The sequence below is a fragment of the Athene cunicularia genome, assembly GCF_003259725.1.
Source record: "Athene cunicularia isolate RWA chromosome Z unlocalized genomic scaffold, athCun1 chrZ_part4, whole genome shotgun sequence".
In the NCBI taxonomy this organism is placed as follows: Eukaryota; Metazoa; Chordata; class Aves; order Strigiformes; family Strigidae; genus Athene; species Athene cunicularia.
The window spans coordinates 1967839-1983948 of NW_020799145.1; the positions used below are offsets into that span (position 1 = coordinate 1967839).

Consider the following 16110-nt stretch of genomic DNA (forward strand, 5'->3'; position numbering starts at 1 on the left):
CCCATAACAGCCCAACAGCCTGGTACACTTGTACCCTTGATGTGGTCCAGGGAGAACAGTAACAGAATTGCACATCCATCAAGTTTTTGTGCAACTGGTGGAAGACACTAGAATACTTCATTGTTTGAGCTGGGCCAGAGTGAAAACTAGCTGAAAAAAGTCAATTATCTTGGAGCCTATAAATAGAGACCCCAAGTGAGACCCTTTGAACCCTCCTGGGTTGCAATGGGCCTGTGACCACCATCTCCCCTGAGCTGGGACATCTCTCAGGTACCAAAAAACCTTAAGGTATTATCTGTCAGAGCTGAGGGAAGGCCAGGGTGAAGTTGACCTGCTCGAGTTTCAAGTACTGCCCATTAAGGAATGTTGATGCATAGTGAATATTTACCCTAAACTCTAGAAGAGGGCAATTTTAACTCCGAGTTGGATTCTCTTCCACCCACTCTCTCTGCTTACTGATGTGTTTGGGTATACACAGCTATATTCACAAGTGTGGGTACACACTTATACACTGGATCCAAATATTTATGTCTGCCTGTGTATTTGTACATCTCGTGTTTGTGAATGTGCATGTATATATGTATTGATTTAAGGTACCATATAGTAAGTTAGTGTGAATCTTCTTGTCTTCGAACCTGTAATTAAATCGCTGTTTTAACATTTTTACTGAATTATTTTGTAAATATTTGAATTGGTTAATGATTACGTGCTGCTAGTCATTAACAAATCCTGATTCGTTGCTAAATCATTACTGTGTTAATACTTTCATCTGCAACACCTGTGTATAACTCTTATCAATTCACTGAGAAGTTCAATAAGTATCTTTACTTTCAGATAACATGAATGGAAGTGTCACCTAGGTACAAAACCATGATCTTCCAAGTCTTCAGGAGCACTTAAAAAGGGAAAATTCAAATGCTTGTCCTCATTGTTACATCATACAACTCCTAAACTATCATAACTTTTTTTGAAGAGGATGAGTTAGTCTAAACCAATATGGCAGTATCCCTTTAATACTGATAAATTCTGTACTACTAGTTCTGAGCTAATTGCATAAAGGGAAGATGCCTAGGTGACTGTATGTCTCAAAGATGTCTTAGAAGATATCTTAAGAGATATTTTTAAGGAAAGAATTCAAATAAGCACAACAGAGGAAATCAGCTGACACCAGTAACTAACTGCAAGTAATTTTTTACCCTTTTCTATATGTTTGCTTTATTGTAGAATTGAATTGCTTATTTATCACTAATGAGAAACACAAACAAAATGCATACTTTTTTAAACCACTTGCTGTGTATTAATGTTTTGTATCTTTCTATCTTTGCAAGATTTTCACCAACAAAAAGAGCACTCTGCTCTTCTATGGTAGACTATACATTATCACAATTCTAGGAATGATTACCGGTAAATACAAATTAATACACAACTGAAGCACAACAGTAAGCCAATCTATAGGCCTGAAAAGAAACAAAACTTTCCACAATTGCATAATTATTATTACTGTACAAATCCAAGACAATAATTCTACGTGTCTGAGGAACTTATAGTCTCTCCTTTGTATCGTAAACAGGCTATGTTAACTGCTGCATCTAATGTCAGAACACACAGCATGATTTTTTAATAGGATTTTGAAGGGTTTCTTTAAAGTGCTGGTTCCTTTACCAGATAAAAATTCAAATAACAAATCTATGTATTTCTTTCAGTCTTTTGCTCAAGTATTATCATCCAACTTGATCCAAAACCATATCCAATCTCTAAGAGACAGGACACAGATTTAGCTAAATAGGAAAGGATGTATTACACACAAAACACATCTTCTGTTCCAAGTAACAAAGCTGGACAATGAATAAAAGCTGTTCCTTGAGGCCTGGAATTTGAAGCTTAGCAAATCACAGGCTGCCACCAACTAGTTCCTCATGGTTTAGTTGAAATATCCAAGAAAACCCCAAGAAAGTGCTTTTTCTGTATTAGCACTTTTATAGCTCTGAATCTATCAAGGATATCCAGACCTTTTAATATTAAGAACATGAATGTCCTAGACTGACACAGAAGCAGAACTACTGCACTCTCACTCAGAACTTTCCTGTGGTTAGTTTGGTTGAAACATTCTCATAAAAAATATTCAAAGCAGGAAATAAAAAGATGTCAAAAATGGGAGATATCCTTTTGCAAAGATGAGTGGAGGAAAAACTACAGTATCTTGTGATTTAGATAACAACCTGACCACTATCATAATTAGAAAGTATTACTACAGTCTGTGATAATAATGTCAGTGACAAAAACACGCTTAGTGCAAAGAGAAATTAGTTACTAAGGTAGACTTGAAAAATCTGCTTATCCCCTTTACACAGTTCTCTGGAAGTCTTGCAGTGATTGACAGGTAATTCAGCTTATTAATTGTATGCATGTAGAATATCTGGAATCAAATCATGCCACCCAGATACAGATGAAGTTGTCTAGTTGTCTTTTTTTTTTTTTTTTTTTTTTTCTGTGTTTCTGTTAACAAATGGTAAGAAACTAATCTAGCAGGACTATTCAGTCCCAACTGTATAATTCTTAAACAACAAAAGACAGCAGATTTCTTTCCATCACCAGTGACATTACCACATACATCAGTGTTAATGGACATAACACACATACAATGTATCTACCCCACAGAGGTCTTATATTTATCACAAATGAAGATGATCATACCAAGCAGTCTGAAATGAAATGCTTTCATACTAGCAGTAACATTCAATCCTGTATAGACCTGGGAAAAAAAGCTGTATTACTGCTTCAAACTACCTGTAGTATGTATCTAAAAGTATGTCTTTATTTTCTTCATTAAGTGATGAAGAATCTGCATTGTGGTACAACACTGTGCTTCAGTCATGTAATTTGTAGTCTAATACATATAATTGACATGTAATAACAGCATCTTCTGGAATAAAAATAACAGGATCTTCTGGAACAGGGACCAGAATGACAGCCGAGATGCAAAACCTTATCAGAAGTTACTTCTACCTTCTTTTTTCAGTCTCTTAACATAGAAGAATATTGTTGCAGTTTTTGTGATTGTAAACATACAATGCAAACATTTCATAACTGCCTCATCTTACACAGTGAGACAAAAGAACACACACTGGCTGAATAGACTTAACACTGCCAGCAAAGGATTCCACATGTAAATCACTCAAAATTCTCTCACTCACTTAATAGCTGTAGAAATAGAAGATTTTGTCATAGCTCTACTTCAGAGACAGCCAGAAGAAACCTTCTATGTATAAGCAGTTATACTGTAACCTGGGCATGGAAGAAAACTATCTTTAATCTAAGAAACCAACAAATAGGATTGATGAGGACCACTTAATGTTCACATTCCACACTGCAAGCTGAAAGAACAGTTGAAATACTGCATTTATAATCTTCCAGAAGATTTAAAAATAGTTAACCCATGAGTTCCACAGTACCTTTTATCCAAAACCTTTAATAATCAATAGATAGCTAATTTATAACTGACCTGTATCACACGGAGGACTAAAGATATTTAAAAATAAACCTGCCCTTTGCCAAAACAGAATAATCTCAATTTTTCCTTATTAGAATGTCACTGTAAATATTTCCTCTTAGATACAGCACAGCAACAGCTCAACAGTGGACAGTACCAGTAGGACACTCCAAGGAAAAGGCGTACAACTTCTAAATAAACTGCATGAAAAATTTTGGTGGACAGAAAGTAACTAGCAAATTGGAAATTGCTCAGGACATAGGAATTAATACTTATTCTCTGTGAAGACTACCAAGGAATCTTTCCTGTGCTTAAGCACCTGGGACATTAGGCAATACAGTGATCACCATCTGCAGCATACTATACTTTGGTGTAGCGAAGGGAACACTAGCACCCGATTCACAGTCAACTCTTCTTCTCACAATGAATGCTCCATGGAGTCAATTTCTCTTTCAAAAAGAGACCCACTCAGGTCTAGCACTTCCCGAGAGATCCTGCAGACTTGCACAATAAAAAGTATGACTGTAAGCCAGAGCAGAAGTGAACATCAAAAACATAAAAGCATTCTCTTCCTGTGTTGACAGATAGTTTATGCTGCATTAAGGAACTGATTTAATTTTTAACCTCTACTGAATCTTTGATAAAAATAAAATAACCTAAATAATCATTACCAAAAACTGGCTTTGGAGTAGTGTTCCATGTAGAGCTGCTCATCAGAAAAAGGAGCCAAATGAATCTCACTGTATGTTGGGAACATCATTCCTAGTAAACAAAAGACAATATAAAGTAGTAAGGTAAGTAAGTGTTCAAGGAGCTTTTGGACAATGCTCTTAAATACATGATTTAATGATAGGATTGCCCTGTGTAGAATAAGGAGTTGGACTCAATCCTTGTGAGTCCCTTCCAACTCAGGATATTCTGTGATTCTATAGTCTCACAGACATCTCTACAGGAATGTCTTCACTAGTGAGAAACCACCAGTTCAGAAGAAGCAACTGTTATACACTTCAGATATCTTAATATTTATTTTCATTAATATAGATGCTACTGAAATGTGAATATGCTAAAGCAGTCAGTAAAAAACCCAACCCAGAACAACTTACAGAACCAAAGTCCTAATAATTTCATGGTCATACATCAAGTATCTGAATGATTTATCTTCCTTCGAATGAAGTGAAATGCCAGCTATTAAATACCTTCTCAACAGTCTTCAGTGGAATTATAGAATCTTCTTTACTTATAGCTAACCTAGTAAGTATAATATCTGTGTGAAGGATTTGTATTAAAGCTCAGACTTGATCTTGAATTAAACTGCTTGGTATGGTTCTGGTCAAATTCGGAAGAACTGATTTAATGAATGAAGTAATTATATGCACTTCACTCTTAAGACCTCTATCCAAGAAACTCATAGCACTTCAAATACTAAAAATTGAACAAATACAAAACTGTACTATTACAATTTTTTTTTAAATTTAACAGATGCCGAAGTTGAGAAACATAATTTTATTTGCATGAAGTGACAAATCAGTGACAGAGCAGGGAATGAAATTCTAATCTAGTAGTTTGCAAGAACACATTTTCATCAGGATCTTGCACTCTAATGGCTTGGGAAACCAGAGGAATTACCTTCCATTATTTTCTGTGGACAGTGCATCAGACTGCCTAGCAGCTTAAATGAAAGTCCTTTATTCTGCTGTGCACGTGTCAATGAAAGCATGAAACAAAGCCTGGTCATTTTGAACTACGTTTCTTCACCGTTTTAAAATCTTGTATAAAATACAATGCATAACTGAAAGGGAAGATAGGTAAAGGAGGAGAGGGAAAAGGAAACAGCTTTCCTTTTTTAAGTCCACAGGAATTTAAATAAAAAGCATCAGCCACTCACAAAATAGACATGCTTTTTAACACTGGCCATGAGGAGAATATTGACAAGTTTGCAAAGTATTTGAGACAGAAAGTTTCCACACCTAACTGGTTCTAAATTAGCAACTTACTCAAAATGTCACAGTTTCAGCTCACTTCTTAGACAATCATTAAGTTCAATAATCACCACATAAGGTGATTCATCCCCACTGTACAAGTAAGCAATCAGAAAGTTAGGCACATATCTTTAAAAGGATTCTCTAATTTAAAACTGAAAATGAGCTGCCTGCCGATCAGTTTTCAGAAGCCCTCCTCAAACTGGGCCATAAATCTAAATGGGAGACTCAAGGTTAGTGGCTGACCTGAAAAATAGTACCCAAATGTGCTTGGCAAGTTTGAAACAACAGCAAAGTCATTAGCTCCCTGCATTGAGGCACAGATTTAGCCCATGCTTCAAAAACTTCCATGCTGCAGTAATTTTACTTGAGAAAGGTCTCTTTTAAAGAAGTCTTTTAAGGAGAGAATTCATAGTTCATTTTCAGCAGTTCATGTAGAAAGATTTATCATTCAGCAATTGGATGCTGAGATTTGCCTCGCAAAGAAGACTCCCATGAGGCCCTGGAACTTACAGATTGCCTTCAAAACTCCTCCAAACACAGGAGGGATGAAGTACAGAGCACTGAACCCTGTGAATCTCTCACATCACTCAGAAGGCAACATCCAAGTATTAGAATAAAGTATTTGGACAAAGCCCAATGAAAGGATGTCAAAACAATTTAACTTCACAGTTTTCCCAAAGACAATATATTAGAGTTTTTCCACAAAAAAAAAGCGCTCATCCTATCTGACTATTCTGCTGTCATCTACATTCCACTGTTTGGCAGTTGAGGCTAGTGTGACATCATCTATTATGTTATGTTGCAACAGAGATGCAATCATAGTGTATGCAGGTTAAGATTAAAAAGCAAGCATGACTCAGCAGTGTAACAGCAGCATACTTAAAAGCTATTTCCACTGTTAAACAGTAATAAGCCACAGCATAGTACAATATCAATGCTGCATCATTATGTTAATTCCCCTGGGCCCCCTAGATGTTGGTGGTAGAGCTAGAATGAGGGTATAAAACTAGACAATCCTGAACTACCAATTCAAGTATTTTTTTTTATTTCTTTCAGAAGCTTTTTATCTTCCTTTCTCTATGAAGGAGGTAACTATGGTGACATACTCACCATTTGACTTCAACCATTTTTTGGAATGGAGGTAACTTTCCAACATCCTTCCATTCAACAGCATATAACCCATTGGTTCAGAAATTACCACATCGACACTCTCAGGCAGGGAGATCTCCTCGATTTTTCCAAACAGAACTGTGATCTTGTCAGAAAGGTTGTTGCTTCTCACCAGGAGCTGGAAGAAAAATAAAAGCACACAGAAATTGCTGACTCCTTTATTTAGCAAAATTTATATCAGAGATCTTTAATTAGCATTAAATCCCCTATAGTGTAAACTAACTACTTCAGTCTGTTAATCAGAATAAAATACAAAGGTAATATATTTTTCCTTGCTGAACTAAAATTTCTAAAGATGGGGGATCACTGGAACAAACTTAAAGAAATGCATTGTGTGAAATCACCATGTGACAGTACAAATACTGTTGTGCTGTAGGAGAAACTGGAATTAATATCTACAGGAAGAAATACCTACCAGAAAAAGGTGGATATTTTAAACCAATGAAGAAAATTACAAAGAAAGGGTCTTCATAATTCTCCAAATTTTAAAAAATACTGTTCTTGAGTGGTTAAATAGCCATAAAAGATGAAGAAACTCAAGAGCTGAAAAGTTTACGGTGAATGATTTCTAAGCATAAATAGAGCATAGCACTGTATTCGTATAACATATGGGCCAGTTCTTAGAGCCAGGATACTGGAGATTTATCCACTTCTACGTGCATAATGAATCTCAGAGCAAAACGTTTAATGAACAGAAGAAATGGACATAACATTTTATGCTTGATTCAGCAAGTTATTAAGGAAAAAACACCTTTTCAAAGCCTCTATATGTCTACACAGAGGCATAGCCTATTTATCTGTACTGTACTCAGACATACTGGGAAGTATCTAAATTTATTATGTTTAAATAATGAGTAGAATCTGGGTTCCGCCACAAACTTATGAAGAAGCAATTATTTCACACTAATCTGAGGTGTCTGCTGGGAGATTGTATAAAATGGAGGATCCTTTGCAACAACACAGTAGGATAATTGTATTCATGTTCAGAGATACCAGGAAAAAAAAATATACACAATCCATTAAATAATAGAAAACACTTCCTCACAGATGTACTTGCATTGGTATAATTGTAACATCAACAGGAGTGCATAATTACTTCAGCAAACCTTTTCCAAAACAGACTTAGGTAACAGTGATGAAACTTATGATGCATTCTAGCTAGAGAGACTAATGTTATTATTAGCTAATTCACTGAAACGTGAATATGCAAAAGCTGTTAGTAAAAAACCCACTCCAGAACAACTTATATAACAGACTAGAATACTTCATAAAGTCCTAATAATTTTACGGCCCTATATCAAATATTTTAATTATTTAGCTTCCCTCAAATGAAGTGAAATGACAGCTCTTAAATACCTTCTCAACACTCTTCAGTGAATTATAGAACCTTCTTTATTTATAGCTAACCTAGTAAATATAACATCTGTATGAAGGACTGTGTCACTTGAATGACACAACTAATGACTTTCAGCCATAACCTGCTCACATAAACTACATGCCAATATGATAATAAAACTAATAAACCCCCCAAAAATCATTATACACTAACATGCTATCAACTAGGTAAATAACATGATTGCTTCTTGTACTGGCAAGTGTTTGTATTCATTTCTAAGAAAAGGTTGACAAATTTGAAAAGTTCTGTCTGGGTCACTGATGAAGTTGTTAAAGATTATTGGTCTCAGCACAGATCTTTAAGAACACCATGTGATAAGAAAACATTTGTCAATGGCAACACAAATAAGGCAGAAGTAGAAAATAATGAATGAAACAACACTTTCACTCAACACATAAATCAATACAAAATGCATATGGAGAGATATGGAGTCCTGTATTTAAGCTGGAGTGAAAAATACAAATAATTTATTCAATAATATCTACTTCTGTCTGGAGAGAAATATAAATGTCTAATATCTACATTTTCTTCTTTGAGACCTAAACAGATTATCTCAGTTTCCAATAGCAATGCATTTCCTTCACAGTGTTACAGCTGACAATCTGTGTTTGCCAGCCTTCATCAAGAGCAAGGCTGGCTCGCTGCATCAGGATATACAGGAGGACCTTCAACTGAACAACCACATGCTCACTATGTGGACTTAGAGCAACTATGGACTCCTAATGTTGCTCATGAACATTTATATTCCAGATCAGCAAAGCAAAAAGAAAACAACATCTAGATACTACAAAATTTTTCTAGATATGGGATGAAAAATCCTCCACTCACCACTTTTTACCCTCTTCCATGTTAAAACTCTTTTAAAAACTCAGCTAGAGGTGATCAGTGTTGACAAAATTTGTAATGCTAATGCTCACACTTCTCCTCACACATTCTAATGCTCATCTAAACAAGCAGAGACTGAGAAGAGACATGCAGATTTTTGCTGTTGCTGCTGTTTAGGATTAGCCTGAAAAATATATTTTAAAATTAAGGGTATTTTTGGACATGTTCTTTGTAAACCCTAGGAACACAGTTTCATAAGGTTGAAAGACCTAACCAATCACACTTAGCAGGAAACTAACTCAGCTGTCTGATCACACAGTTGTCCAAGAGTCTTAGGAAAAAACAGCCCAATGTTCCTGCACCGAACCCCTGAAAACAGCATTGGGTTTAATTTTTTTTCCTCTTTTACAAGTAAGAAGTTAAATCACAGTTATAACCGTTCACAGTTATGACTGCAGCTGTGAACCACAATCATGTGGTTTATTTATATGATACATTAGAACATTTAGAACACCTTCAAAAATTACCTTTCAGAAAGTGCGGCCCTTTATAGACCTGACTTTTTAGAAAAATCACACTGAAGCCTTCAGCATAAGCCTTTTCGAGGCACAGTTTAACATAAATTTAACAGCATAAGCCTTTTCAAGGCAGGTTTTATGCGGGCGATATGGACACGCACACGACCAGTATGATCAAGCAATGCCCCTTTATTGAAAGTAAGAAAGCCCTTTTATAGGTTTCTCCAGTGCACGCGAACAGTACGTGGTACAGTCCTTATGACTGGACAGTTAGCTTTGTCCACGCGCTTCAAGCCTTCTCACGATTGGATAATAAGCGCCACACTCAAATGTCTTTCTCCACCCAACCCATCTCCTGGTGTTGGTTGCTGAGTTCTTTGTTCTATGTCCTTGCCGAGGCATGCACATGTATAGGATTGCTCACATGTCTGTTATCTCCCAACAGTTTTAATCTTTTAACAGTTTCACTCTACACCACTCTAAGACTTGGCTTGTGTGAAAAACACTTACCTCCACATATTTTGCCATTGAACTGGCTTCAACCACATAGACTTTTCTAGCTCCAACCTGCACTGCAAAAAATGAAAGGATTCCTGATCCACAGCCAACATCTAGGACCACCTTGAAAAGAAAAGGCAGATTAAGAGAAACAAAATAATTAAAAAGTCACTTCTGATACCTCTTTTTAAGTAACTAAATTTTCATTGCAGTATCCTGCATTTAGTAAGCCTGGCATTATGCAAAAATATTACTAATTTCACTTGAAAAAGTAAAAAGACTTGTTAATGAATAGTTTTAATGACCTTAATTTTTATTTTAGCAGCAAACACATGTTTTTAAAAGACTGTGGATTGTTTTCATGTATAAATACATAGTTATGGTTTGGAGGAAATAGATCTTCTTTAGTTTCTTCAGGAAAAAAATTCAAAAACCAAGTGTTGTCTGAATACAGTGGGTAGGGAAGGAAGACGTGATAATAATAATTCTTTGAAGTACTACAGAATCATGTCTTCCTGCAGGAAAAATCACTATGTGATGTGGAAGTATCTTGGACAAAATCAAACTACATAACACTGAAATATTGGTTCTGCTTGCTGACGTTACTAATAGACCTTCAATTGCACTGCTTGATGTGGTGTCTCTCAAAGGCCCTCAGTTAAACATAAATCCCAAAGCCTTGTTTTTTCCATCAGTCAGGTGGCTCACTTGTTGCAAGCCAAAATGTTGACTGAAATGTGAGGGGTGAAAATTTTTGTTTCAATGTATATTGTAAATGCAAAGCCAGCTACTGCCACAACAGTCCACACAAGTATCTTGTTCCTAGCTTCATTCTTTTACAGGTAGCCTGGTTTTGGCTGGAATAGAGTTCATTTTTCCTGAGAAGTGAGGGGGCACAGCTTGCAGCGGGCGGAGGAAGCAAGCAGCCGATTCAATGTGAATGATAGAGCAAGCTTCAACTTTATTGAAAGAAATTACACCTTATATAAGCACTCTACAATAATCATGCATACTACTCACAAATCTATTGGATACATGTAAAAGGCTACATTATAATATCTCAGCCATTGGGTACATCTAAAAGGTCACATTATAATATCCCAGCCCCTTGTGGTATTTCAGGTATGCCTAAACACTTTTCTTCCCTTGAACCTGTTTCTTTACCAAGGCCATAATATGCCACAACTTCTCTCTTTGGTATCATAACAGTCCTTGTTAGCATCACGGAGCCCTGAATCTCCTTCCTTGTTAGCATAACTGTACCCTGGGTTTTTTCCTCTGTTTACCTCAGGTGGCTGCAATCAGCTCCTGCAGGGAGCTATGGCCTTGTTCTCTGCAAGCCGTTCTCCAACAACAGCTGGAGCGCTGGACCCAGATTTGAGCAGGGATAGAGTTAACTTTTCTTGAGCTGGGAGGGGACACAGCTGGCATGTTGGACCCAGACTGGCCCTTTTAGTATTCCCTATCATGTGACATTATGCTCAGTATATAAATGAGGCAAGTTCTTGAGCTTCTGGGTTTTGCGATGGTGAGATCTTTGTTCTTTTGGGATCACTGGCTGGGAGCAGGCTGGGTATTGTTCGGCAGGTGGTGAGTAATCGCTTTGTCCATTATCCATTTGTACTTTCTATTATTGTTATTGTTTTGTTTTATCACAATCACTAAACTGTTTATTTTATCTCAACCTAGGAGTTTCCATTTGCCCCTACAGTTCTCCCACGCATTTTCCAGGCAGGGGAAGGGTGAGCGACCACCTGCATGGTGTTTGGCTGCTGGCCATGTTCAAACCATGACAACAGGTCCCTCAACACTGCTGCAGAGGCATAACTACATGGAAAGAGAAGCTAATTGCTGGAGAAATGGTTAAGATGTGACTGATTTGATCTTTGATGCAAAGTCCAACACAATTAGGTTAACACCAGTACCTTGCTTCTCCAAAATTTTAATACCAGCTTTGAGAAAAATCTCACATAACAGCTCATCATCCATCTTCCTCCTATGGGTTTGTGCTTGACTGAAACCAAGCAGCAACAGTTTTCCTGCCCCTGTGGCTGAAATTCTCATTAAATTTTGAGCCAAGATATGAAATTCACATGCCTATTAGGTGATTCAAGGCTTCTGAAAGTGGAACCTCCTAAGATTTCAAAGCACTTCAACCATGAAACTGAGTTACAGCCCTGATCCAATCTCAAGAGTCAAGAGTGGAGAAGCTGAAATATAATACAGATTCAGAGTAATACTGCAGCTTAGTATACCACCAGCTACCCCTGTTCCTTATTGCTTCTTTGCCCCAACTTCCCATATGATGCACATGGCTTACCAGCCTTTAAAAACAGAAAGAGAATTTTTTTCTTCTTGTATTCAAACAGAATAGTTTTGACAGAAGAATAATCTCTTAGAATAAAGGGCACATTCCATTCCCTGGAAGTTACTCCACAGGATATCTAGGTTAGGTGTTGAAGAATGCAGTCTAACACACATGGCCTGGATCTGTTGTATATAATATGAATCTGTGTTACAGAAGTAGTCCACTGCAAAATAAATTAACATGTGATACTGCACATAGTTTCAAGTTTGGTATAGAGGCCAGAACCTTGCCTTTAATAATTTTATTTCCTAGTGAAAGATTTTATTAAACTCATTTTTTATGTCACAGGTGCCAGACTGTTACAGGTCCAGTTTTGTTTCTATGCTTTGGCAGGTGTTAGAATATGCTCCTATATCCAGAACCACTTCAGTACAGCAAGTGACAGTTACGTACACAGGGAGGGAGACAATGACAAGTCAAGGCCAATTACATTGAACCCTAGGTATGACAGAAGGTTTGATAGGCTATTTCTCAATACCACGTGGGAACCATAAATACAGTAACTTTCTGCATATGTGGAAAGTAAGAAGGACAGTAAATTGCTCAAATTCAACAACAACAAAAAATACCATGGAGAAGTATGGCTTTTTATACCAGACCTAATTTTCATGTAATTTCTTACCCTGTGCCTATGCCACCATCAGCAAGTGGTACAGCTGTATTGGAACTTTTTTTTTTTTTTCTGGATTATTTACAAAGACTAACTCTAGTCTGATTTTCTTCTAGCTCAGCCCAGTTCAGTTTCATCTAGAATTAATCCAGCTTGCTTACTCTGAGACCCCTTCATAATGTGATCTGAAGCACCTTGGGTGGCCATGATAGAAATTCACTTCAGAAGCTCACTTCTGACCCGTATCAAGACTAATGAAGACACAAATGAGCACAGCACACTGAAGCAGCTGACACAGATGTAGCATTTGCCCAGTAATTAGTGAAGCAAGAGGAAAAGGGGCCCAGAAATCATGTGTGACACAGTGTGGGAACTGCTGGAGGCTGCACAACAAGGCATAGGCATACCCTGTAAGACTTGCTAGATCAACAGCCCTTGACACACCAGAGACCTTGATCCAGGACAGAATTTGTAAGGTGGGTGGTGGGCTGCATGGAATGGCTGATGACTCTCCCAGAGGCTGTGATCCATGGTGATCTGTGGAGAAGGTGGGCTCTGGCTGGTGAGGACCACCTGGTATGAAGCAATGGCTGGAGAGGAGCAGACTGTGAACCACTGGGGTGGTTGAACAGGAGGTAGGATCTTCACACATACTTTTTAGATGCAAAAGCTCTGAGCATCAACACATGGCTGTGCAGCTGGTATTACAGACAGAAATTCAGCTTATATGAGGACAGTACCTTCCTGAGGAATGAAGACTGATGAGGAGAGACATGACAATCTAAAAAATCAGGGTATCTTTGCCAGCCTAACAATGAGGGCTGAAAAACTAGGTACATATTGTTGGAGGTCATCATAGCCTGGAGAGAAGTGAAGGTATGAGGGGAAGTGTCAGGAGAAAGCGCCATCAAGGCTCCCCACGCACCCTTTGTAAAAGCAGCATGACAGGGGAGCCACCTGAAATGCATGTATACAAGCACATGTGGCATGGGAAACAAACATCAGGAATCTGAAGTTCATGTACAAATGCACAGCTTTCATCTCATAGGGATTACAGAGATATCATGGGATAGCTTGCACATCTAATGCTGCAACGGATGGCTACAGGCTGTCAGAAAGGATAGGCTGGGAAGGTCAGGAGGAGGGGTTGTACTCCTTGCAAATAATGACTCAAGTGCATGGAGCTTTGGGACTAGACAATGAGCTAGCTGAGATCTTATGGGTAGAGATAAGAAGACAAAAGGTAGGGATACAGATACTACTGAGGTAGCCATCTGTTATAGACCATTTGATCAAAAAGAGGAGAGAAACAATGCCTTCTGAAGGAAGCCTCATGATCATAAGCCCTATGACTTATTGGGAAATTCAACCACTCCTGTTCCTACTGGGGCACAACCAATCCAGGGGACTTTTGTAGTGTCTTGATAAACTCCTGATAGTCATTATCAATAGGCTGAGTAATGATGATGATGTCATGCATATTGAGAGGAAAGATGGTAGGCTGTATGTGCTTCAGTATTTATTTTGAAATGTGAATACAACTACTTCAGAAATTATGAGAAATCAGAGTCAGAAATAATTTATAACCTACCCTCCTGACCACAGTTCAGTATCGCTCCTGCTTTCACATACACAGATTAATACCTTTCCTAATTTGAATTTAATGTGAATTACTTCTGTGTGCAAATACCCTTGTATGCTTGAGTAGTTGCAGAATTAGTGCTGAAATGCACTTTTGATTGAGAAAGGTGGGGGCCAGACATCAGACAAAGAAAAGGGGTGAACACATAAAAATAAAAGCAAAAATGTCATATGTATACAGTGACATTTATAATTCAAAATTACTACATGTCAGCCAGATAATATACAGAAATTTCTGTGTCTTTTCCCAGCATGTATCTTTGATTGTACAATGAGAATGGCTAATCTGTGTGATCCTTCATTCAGGATGATTGGAGATATCCTCACTTTGGTTGCTTTGCTTTCAAATCAGTTATTCATAAATAGTCCACAAATGAAAAAATTCAGAAGGCTCATAATCTAAGATTATTTTCAAAAAAAGTAGAAATGTGTCAGCCTTTACTCAGTTTGAAATATTGTTATACACGGCTACTGTAAAATTTAGTTCTGAGTATTTTTTTAGTATAATCAATTAAAACACTTTAAACTCTTCCTTTTGGCTCTATTAGAATTCATAATCTAAGACAAAGTTTTACTAAAAAAAATAGTGAAAGCTCTAAGGCGACTCCTTCTAAGGATAAATACAACGGAGTGTATGCTGCTAAGAATTACCATATTAATGTGAAGAATCCAGCCTCAGATTCATTAGATTCTGAATGAGTTTTTATTCTTTAAAGCTTCAATAGACATAGTCAATCTAAGCACTACTCCCAGTTTGTCTTAAAGTAGCTTACCTCTGAGAGACAATGTTTGAATTTATTACCAAGAATGCTCTCAAAGGGTCCAGAATTAATTTTGTCCAGCACAACTTGGATAACCTGTTGCACTTTCTTATACAGATATTTTTTCAAAAGCAAACAAGAGCCTAGAATAAGAAAAAAATATCTACTTTATCACCAGGCATCCCTTCACTGTAGGCAAAATTGTTTGTATAATAGGTCACTACAGAATTTAGGGAAGGAGGCGGCATCAGTAAAGAAATATATTGAGGGATGCCAAGTAGGTGGAAAACAGTAAGACGAACAGCAACTGTATAAAAGTTGTTCTAATAATGAAGGTATTAAAAGAGTTATGTCCTTTTTGCCTTTTTTTTTTTATCTCCTCCCTGAGATCATTAAATGTTTCTGCCTGTTTTATAGTTTCTGGATGTAGGATGAATATAGTTGCCATATTTCCAACAGATCAAGTCTCAGCACAAGGGGTTTCTCAGGTTCTCATGGGAAGGCATTTTGCCACAATGTAGGCAGTTCAATTTTTTCAGCTACATTTATCCTGAAAATTGCCATTTCTCAACAGAATCATGAAAAAGAGAGATCATTTTCTAGGTGGGTGGCCAACAACACCCATCCTGTAATAGTCTTGCTATTAGGTATGCTGAAGAGAAGCCAAGGCACCTCGAACAGTTGGGAAAATAAACCAAGAGCAAAAGCAAGCAAGCTGTACTACACAGCAGCAAGATTTCCTACAGAGGCAGAGTATGCAAAACATGAATTCCTTGCTGCAGGTACAAAAACTGAATGGATATGTTACCTACAGAGATAAATTTGCCTTTTGCATTATAACACGGGAGTGT

At 37.3% G+C, this 16110-nt stretch overlaps 1 protein-coding gene across 6 annotated transcripts in view; it reads right to left on the minus strand.

Moving 5' to 3' along the window:
- CARM1 (coactivator associated arginine methyltransferase 1) overlaps positions 1-16110 on the minus strand; it is a 63396-nt gene that overhangs the window by 16500 nt on the left and 30786 nt on the right. For all 6 annotated transcript variants that reach the window (XR_003400224.1, XM_026866830.1, XM_026866829.1 and 3 more), the window contains exons 5-7: positions 9892-10002; positions 6583-6760; positions 4162-4252 (exon numbers count right to left, since the gene is read on the minus strand). Coding sequence is in view for 5 of the 6 variants with exons in the window: in XM_026866830.1 (XP_026722631.1) it covers positions 4162-4252; positions 6583-6760; positions 9892-10002 (380 nt within the window). In the remaining variant the exon portion in view is untranslated. The remainder of the gene's footprint in view (positions 1-4161; positions 4253-6582; positions 6761-9891; positions 10003-16110) is intronic.